The following is a 7804-nucleotide window of genomic DNA, read 5'->3' as shown; positions in this document are numbered from 1 at the left end:
TCACAAAACCCTGCTCTGAAAGGCAGGTGACTGCTACATACATGTACCCCCAGACTGCTGTCCTGAACTCCAGAATCTTACCTGGTATGTGTCTTCCCCTTGATCTCCATGGCCTCTAACTAACTTAAACTAAGTTTGCCTGTCTGAACTATGTTCCCTCTCGACTGAGGTGTGACGATCAGAAATGCCTCCTGACATTGTCAAATGCCCCCTGGGGTGGGGGTCGGGGGACAGAACTGCTGCAGGTGGAGAACCGCTGCTGCATCAGGCCGACTCCAGAGCTTCGACACGAACTCTGTTAACTGTACAGGGTATTATGCTGCGGTGTGCAGGCCCCAGGCTGCTGCTGACCCGCCTCTCGGCGCTTTCCTCTCCATGTGACTTTCTTCTAGTGGAGGCTCTGTGTGTGCATAGTTTGCCTGGTTCTGTGGGGCCTGTGGAAACAAACAGCAGCGCCCCTCCCACGTGCCTTCTCCAGGGCCGGCATTTTCGGCTCCTTCAATATTTGCTCCGTCTCTCCATATGTACTCAAATCGGCAGCTCTGGCGTTCCCAGCGCTGGGCCTGACCCCTCGATTTACCCATTAACTGCGGAAGATAAGGGCTCAGCAAACTTCCTTCCCTCCACTTATACCACTTCTCATCTCCCTGGCTTCCTGACATATTTGTGCTGTACTTTTGGCTCGATAAGGGCTCATTGTTTCTTATACGTGTCTCTGAGGCCTTGTGGAGCTGAGGTTAGGAGCCAATCTTTTGTTTTTTCCTGGAGTTAACCATTATTTTTTTGTTGCTGTGGTGACTTAATTTTCTATGCATTTATCATTAATTCAACCCCCGACTCTCAACTTCACCCTCCTGACACAATCTCCGAGCCTCCTACCTGCCCGGTCTGGGCTGGCTGCCCTCTGCCCTGGTGCACACCGGCCAGCCAGGGCCAGCCCTCCACCATGAGCCGGGTGAGTTCCTCGGCTCCTGTTCCTGGGTGTGGTGCTGGGCCAGACACTGTCTGACCCACACTCTGGGCTTTTCCAGAACCTGAGAATGTGACATGCTTTGGAAATAGGCTCACGGTAGATGTAATTAGTTAAGATGAGGTCACAACTTCTGTTTTCACATTTTTAATTTTCAAGAAACAGTTTTTGTTCTGTAAGTGTTCTTTTTAAAAATAGCTTTCTGTTCCCATTTCATGGATGCAGTTTCTTTTCTTATCTTGCAAAGGTTGTCAGTGACAGTTCCTGGAAATTTCCTCCCTGCGTGGCTTCTGTCCCCTCCCGGTCACTCTGATTCGCTTGTGTGGTCCCTGACACTCTTGCAGAGGCTTTGTGGTCCTCTGAATGGGGGAACTTCTGGATTGTGGGTTTTATTGTGGGGTGCTGTGCTGTGCCAGCTTTTGAGGGGGGCCTGTCTCAGTGTCTCGGGCCTCTTCGCTGGAGTCAGTCACACACAGCAGAGGGGAGTCTCCTGGCCTCCGTCTGGAGGGGACAGGCTGGCTGGCCGGCCGCCAGCACTGTGGGTCTTAGTAGGGGAAGGGGGATGGAAAGCGGACAGGTCTTCCATCACTGAACCCCCCTCTTTCTCATAGGGTCCCCTGGCTCTCAAGCCCCATCACCTGGATCTGGTGGCACCCAGTCCTGAGTCCCTGATGTTTACCCTCCATGGAAAGCAAATAGTCAGTCTTCTCCCGGGTGGGGGAGGGGCTCCAGGCATCTGACTAAGGGACAGATTTCAACCAAACTCCATGATTCTTTGTTCTCCTTCCCCACAGCCTTGCTCGGTCCCAGAAGTGCCAAGCCGCGGGGCCTGGAGTTCTCCAAGCGCTCTCTGTGCTCAGCATTAATCCAGGTGCTCCAGGGTTTTCTTGCTGTGAGCTTTCCAAAGCACGGAACTCAGCTGTCAGGGCTGCTCATTTGCTATTTATCCAAAAATTTCCTGGCTCCCAAAGTCTTATTACTTTCACCTCTCTCATTTTTTCTTGTCTGCTTAGGTCTTTTAAAAAAATCTCTTCAGGATAGTTTGAGTGAGGCTCCACAAGGGACCGCGAGCAGATGCATTCGGTCCGAGCTCTTTGCTCAGGAGGTGCTAGTGTGCACTTCCGGCCTTACTTGTTCGGAAGGGAGGCTGAGTATGTGTCTCGGGTCTCTCTCAGTGCACCTTCCTCGGAGTTACTTGGCCCCATATGCTGTTTTGGAGCAATGAGTTGCTATCCAACAAAAAAATAACATATACTTACTTACACGATATCTCCCTATGCGGTCAAAGGAATCACGTTTCCACCAGATGCTTTTCTCAGCACTCGGCCACTTCTTTCTGCCTCCTTTGCACCTGATCTTGAGCCCGCTGCACAGGCGGTTCTGGGGGGAAATCAAGACGGCGGAGTTGGGTGGGGGAAGTTTGGTGATGTGTTGGTTTGTGACATGCGAGGTTGGAAGACACCTTGGGACTTGTTTTCTTGAGGGTGGTCAAGAAAAGCTGCTTTGATGAGTTGGTGCGAGAGCACAGAACATGGTAGGGAACGGACTGAGGCCTGTAGACGTCCAGGGGAGGGGGAGTTTCCAGGAGACGGAACCACAGGGCCATGGGTCTAGGAGGGAAAGCGGGAGGTAGTGAGTGTGGAGAGACATGAACGAGAGGGAGCGCCGCGGTGGGGGCGGGGACCAGCTCTGGCCTGGGGATGGAATGTTGACATTTTCTCTGGGCATGGCGGGAGCCTTGAGTAGCATTCCGTGTCTGGCATGAGCTGCTCTGGCCGCAGGAAGAGAAGACAGTTGTGGGCAAGGGCAGGAGCAGAGAGCCCAGAGAGGAGGGTGCCGAGGTTCCCTGTCGTAGGGGGTGTAGCCCTGGGCCAGGGAGCAGTGGAGGCTGTGAGACAGAGCTGGATTCTGGGTATACCTACTGGTGAAGCTAAAAGGATTAGCAGGTGAGTTGGACATGAAATGTGCAGGAAAGAGAGGAGGACAGGAAAACTAAAATGTTTGACTTCAGCCCCTAGAAGGATAGAATTGCCAGGTGTTGGGACTGGCAGGACCGGGGAAAGGCGGGTTTGGGAGGGAGGAACAATTTTGGCTTATGCCAGTTTGAATTGCCTGCTTGATGCCCAGGTGGCAGTGCTGAGCGGGCAGTTAGCTGGAGGTTGTAGAGCTGCGTAAAGCGCCCAGTGTGTCTGGAGCTGTTCTAGTGCGCCGCCGCCTGTGCACTGCTTGTGCACCGCCCCCAAGCCTGTGCGCCGCCCCCGAGCCTGTGCGTCGCCCCCAAGTCTGTGCGTCACCGCCTTCTATGCCTCACGGCCTTATATATGCAGCAGCCTTCTGAGAGCAGCCTCCAAGTCTGTGCCGCCGCCGCCTGTGCTCACTGACTTCTGTGCGCCGCCACCGCCTGTGCGCCGCCACCTGTGTGCCACCACCAGCTCGGTGCACCACCGCTGCCCCTTTGTGACACTGCCTTGTGTGCGCCACCGTCAACTCTGTGCGCCGCCGCCGATTCTGTGCGCCGCCAAACACTCTGCGCCAGCACCGCCTGTGCACCGCCACCAACTCTCTTTGCCGCCGCCTCCGCTGCTTGTGCGCCGCCACCACCAAGTCTATTGCCGCCACCTCTGCCGCCTGTGCGCTGCTACAAACTCTATTTGCCGCCACCTCCGCCGCCTGTGCGCCGCCACCAACTCGGTTCACTGCCGCCTCTGCCACGCCAACTCTGTTCACCGCCGCCTTCGCCGCCCGTGTGCCGCCGCCGACTCTATGCGCCGCCGCCAATTCTGTGTGCCGCCGCGAACTCTGTGTGCCGCCGCCAATTCTGTGCGCCAGCACCGCTTGTGTACCGACACCAATTCTATTTGCCACCGCCTCCGCCGCCTGTGCGCATCCACCAACTCTGTTCACCGCTACCTCCGCCGTCTGTGCGCCGCCACCAACTCTATTCACCGCCGCCTCCGCCGCCTGTGCGACGCCACCAACTCTGTTCACCGCCGCCTTCGCCGCCTGTGTGCTGCCGCCAACTCTGTGCGCCGCCGCCAGTTCTGTACGCCACCGCGAACTTTGTGCGCCGCCGCCAATTCTGTGCGCCAGCACCGCCTGTGTACCGATACCAGCTATGTTTGCCGCCGCCTCCGTCGCCTGTATGCCACCACCAATTCTGTGCTCCGCCGCCCACTCTGTGCTCCACCGCCCACTCTGTGCGCCGCCGCCAACTCTGTGCGCCGCCACCAACTCTGTTTGTCGCCACCTCCGCCGCCTGTGCGCAGCCACCAACTCTGTGCACCAGCGCCGCCTGTTTGCCGCCACCAACTCTGTGTGCCGCCTTTGCCGCTTGAGCGCCACCAATGCCTGAGCACCACTGCGTTCTGCTCAACCTCCGCCTTGAGCGCCACAACCTTCTGTGCGCGGCCTTCACCTGAGCGCCACTGCCGCCTGGGCACCTTACAGAGACCAGCCCAGCCCGTCTCCACTGCAGCCGATGAGGGCTTAGCCTCCCTCCACGTGGACGGAAGAGCAGAGGCACGGAGAGTTCAGTAACTTGCTCGCCGCCACTCTGTGAATAAAGGTTGGAGCTGGTCCACACCTGAGCCACCTGGCCCCGGAGCCTGCCCTGTACACACCACGCTGCCTTGGGGTTGATGGGGAAGCAGGAACTGGAGGGCCCAGGTGCCCAGCTCTCAGGCTTGGGGCGGAGCAGGCAGCGGACTCACACAGGCGTTCAAGTGAGGCTTAGGGGCCCAGTCTGGTCTGGGTTCAACAGTCTGTCACTTACCACCCTGAGGGACTTACTTGCCCTTCTCATCCTTGGTCTTCTCTCAAATGGAGACGACAGGGGCGCCCACCTCTCAGGGTTGTTGGGGGTGAAATGCCCGGTAAGTGTCCTCTGTTGTTACCACTATGGGTGTTAATGGGCAAAGGCCGCAGTGCCTCCTCCTCAGACTCCCACCCTCCCTGAGGCCCCTGCAGGCTCTGCGTTGGGTGCTGGGAGGGTGAAGGCGGCCTGGGTTGTGACACCAGAGCAGAGCTGACAGCCTCCTTGGGAATGGGAATGGCTCTCTCTTTCCAAAGGCAGGAGTGGGTCAGGGCGTTACCCACCTCCCACGATGTTAGGGAGACTTCGTGGCCACCCAAACCACAATTCTTCTGGTCCGGTGGTGTGTGTCTCAGCTCCCGTTATCCAGGATCACAGGGATCAGGGCTCCAGCGCTTAAGGGTCATCCAGGCTGGAGGTCACACTCTCAAGGAAGCCTACTGCTCCCTAAGGCCAACTTGACCTTCCCCTTGGAGGATGCTGGGAAGTAGCTGTAATCAGCCCGTCTCGCCACCCAGCACGCCAATGGCCTTGGAATGTTTCCTTAGTCAAGGCCAGTCTCTGACTTACAGGAATGAAGAGTCCCCTTTAATTCCCCGGCCCAGAAGGATCCCAAATGCATTTAGAACAACTGAAGACTCTCAGTTCATAGGGACACTTTAAAAAGCAACCAATAATTACAGTTTGGGAGCCGCGAAATAGCCCAGAGAGACCAAGGCCTGTTCGTATGAGACCAAAGAAGGAATTTTGTTTACCAACTTTTCATTTACGCTTCACCTCCTTCCAAAAAGAATCTGAGGTGGGCGACGGGAGAAAGCAAACAAGAATCCCGGCTCCGAGATGCGATCCCTGGTCCTCAGATGGGTGCCCTAGCGTGAGCCCAGGCAGGGAGCAGCTGCTGTGTGCAGAATACTCACCGAGAGAGAGACATTCCCAGTGCTGCTTTTCCGGCATCTCCAAGGAATGGAATTTCCCCCCAAATGTTGCCATGTTTAACTTACTGATTCCTTTCTGTTCTATGCACTGAAAGTCTACCATTAGAATTCTTTGTTTTTTAAAAAATATTTTATTTGCTTTTAGAGAGAGGGGGAGGGAGATAGGGAGAGAAACAGCAATGTGTGAGAGAGAGATCCATCAGCTGCCTCTTGCGTGGCCCCAACCGGGGTCCTGGCTCCAAACCCAGGCATGTGCCCTGACTGGGAATCGAATCAGCGACTTTTTGGTTTGCAGGCTGGCACTCACCCCACTGAGCCACACCAGCCAGGGCCCATTAGAATTCTTACTGCAAATTTTCTGGGGAAGTGACAGGAATATAAATGTATCAGTTTATCAGGTGGCTCCCTCTGTAGCCCCAGACTCCTGGTCTAGGAGTTTGGGGCAGAAGAGTTAAGAGTCTAGACCCCTGGCATTACTGGGGGAAAGTCATGGTGGCCTGGGGCGCGGAGGTGGTGGCCTGAGTGTCCAGGGGTCCAGGGCTGAGAGTGGGGGCCATGTGGTGACTGGAGAAGGTGGACAACTGTGTGAGAAAACGCTAACATTTGTCGCCATCTGTTTACGTGCAGCCTTTTACATGTCTGCTCTGCGGCGGCCCGTGAGGTCAGCATCGTTCTGACTTCACTGAGGGTGACACGAGGCTCCGAGAGGAGCGGCGACACAGGCAGCGAGTCCTGGCTTCTCCACACTGAGCCGGCACCCACCGAACCCGCATCGTGGAAGCGCCAGCTTCTCGGAGCTGCTGGAAGTCTAGGCCTGGGGGCGCGGCAGGGTTCTCTTTGTCCAGCCTCCCCCTCTGAGGGACAAGGACGCAATAGCCGCAAGGCCCCAGGTGCTGTGAGTGCTGGGTGACAGTGTGCACGTGCCCCGAGACCAGACTCCAAAGCCCAGGTCCTGCCGCCTGCTCACGACCACGAACTCGGACGGCTGGACGGCAGCCAGGACTCGCCCGACACGACAGAGCTCCCGACCGTTCCCAGCCCGCAACCGTTTTCAAAGATGGAAAATTCCAGCTGCCACACCTGCTGGAAGCGGAGTCTGTTTTGCACTGGAAGCCAATGTGTTTACCATACCTGACCTTGGTCTGCCTCGGAGGAGACGGAAGGCTCTGGAGACGTGCAGCCCAGGCCCGGCCGCAGCCAGCCCTCGGCGGGGCCCTCGTGCTTCCTGGTGTCAAGTGTTCCCAGGCACAAGTGGCCTGGGCTCTGGAAATATTTTTGACACAGTCTGCTTTTTGTTGTTTATGGGATTGGATTTTCTTGGTAAACATCAGCGTGGATTCCACGGCAAACACAGAGTTCCCTGTACCATTCGCAGGTAAATTAAAACGAACTTCACTTTTACTAGTGTCCTGTTGAGAAACCCTGCCCAGTGTAGGCAGTTGGGGGTCTCAGAAGTCAACTTGTTTAATGTCCGCTGTGACATATTAGATGCAGTTAAACCAAAGGCATGTGCCTGGTTCTCATGGGGGGAGGGGCGGTACGGCAGCACAATATAGTGTTCAGGGCAGCGTGACCAGTGGGCACAGGATGGTAGTCGAGAGCTGCCTGTGTTTGAGCATCTTCCCTGTGCTGGGCACTGTTCTCCCTGCAAGTTATCACTGAGTGGGAGTTGGTTAGACTGCCTGGGTTTTACTCCCAGCTTTGCCGTTATCCAGCTGTGTGACCTAGACCATGTCTTTACCCTCCCTGTGCCTCCACTTTCCTCATCTGTGAAATGGGGACGCGAGCAGGCCCAGCCTCAAGGCCAGGCAGTGACGGTGAAGGGAGATGAGCCCAGGAGGCGGCCCCTGGTCCGCACTCAGTGCCCGGGAGTGGCTCTCACCCGCTGACTAACGTGGGTGCGCGCGCAGGTTCTTCCACTCCTTTGTGAATGTGTGCCACGGGCCCAGAGGCACACGGCAAGCTTGTGGTGCCGCCGGGCTTGAACTCAGACCTTCCTACCTGGGTGACTCACCCCAGGGAAGAAGCAGGGAGGCCTGACTTCAGGCAGCAGGTGGTGGTGGGGGGAGGTGGCTTTGAGTGGCAGGG

The 7804-nt window shown here is 56.7% G+C and overlaps 1 protein-coding gene across 1 annotated transcript; it reads left to right on the top strand.

The window, feature by feature from the left end:
- Window positions 1-946: 946 nt before the first annotated feature.
- On the top strand, window positions 947-7117 carry LOC119036222 (uncharacterized). The gene is made up of 3 exons (XM_053656956.1): window positions 947-955; window positions 3215-4535; window positions 6344-7117. Exons 1-2 carry the CDS (start codon window positions 947-949, stop codon window positions 4505-4507), a joined length of 1302 nt encoding a protein of 433 aa, XP_053512931.1. The 3' UTR covers window positions 4508-4535; window positions 6344-7117.
- Window positions 7118-7804: the final 687 nt, after the last annotated feature.

Source organism: Artibeus jamaicensis, unplaced genomic scaffold (genome assembly GCF_021234435.1).
Source record: "Artibeus jamaicensis isolate MK-2021 breed Jamaican fruit bat unplaced genomic scaffold, CSHL_Jam_final scaffold_3151, whole genome shotgun sequence".
Classification (NCBI taxonomy): Eukaryota; Metazoa; Chordata; class Mammalia; order Chiroptera; family Phyllostomidae; genus Artibeus; species Artibeus jamaicensis.
Note: the sequence above shows the minus strand (reverse complement) of the source record. Positions and strands in the feature narration are given on the sequence as shown.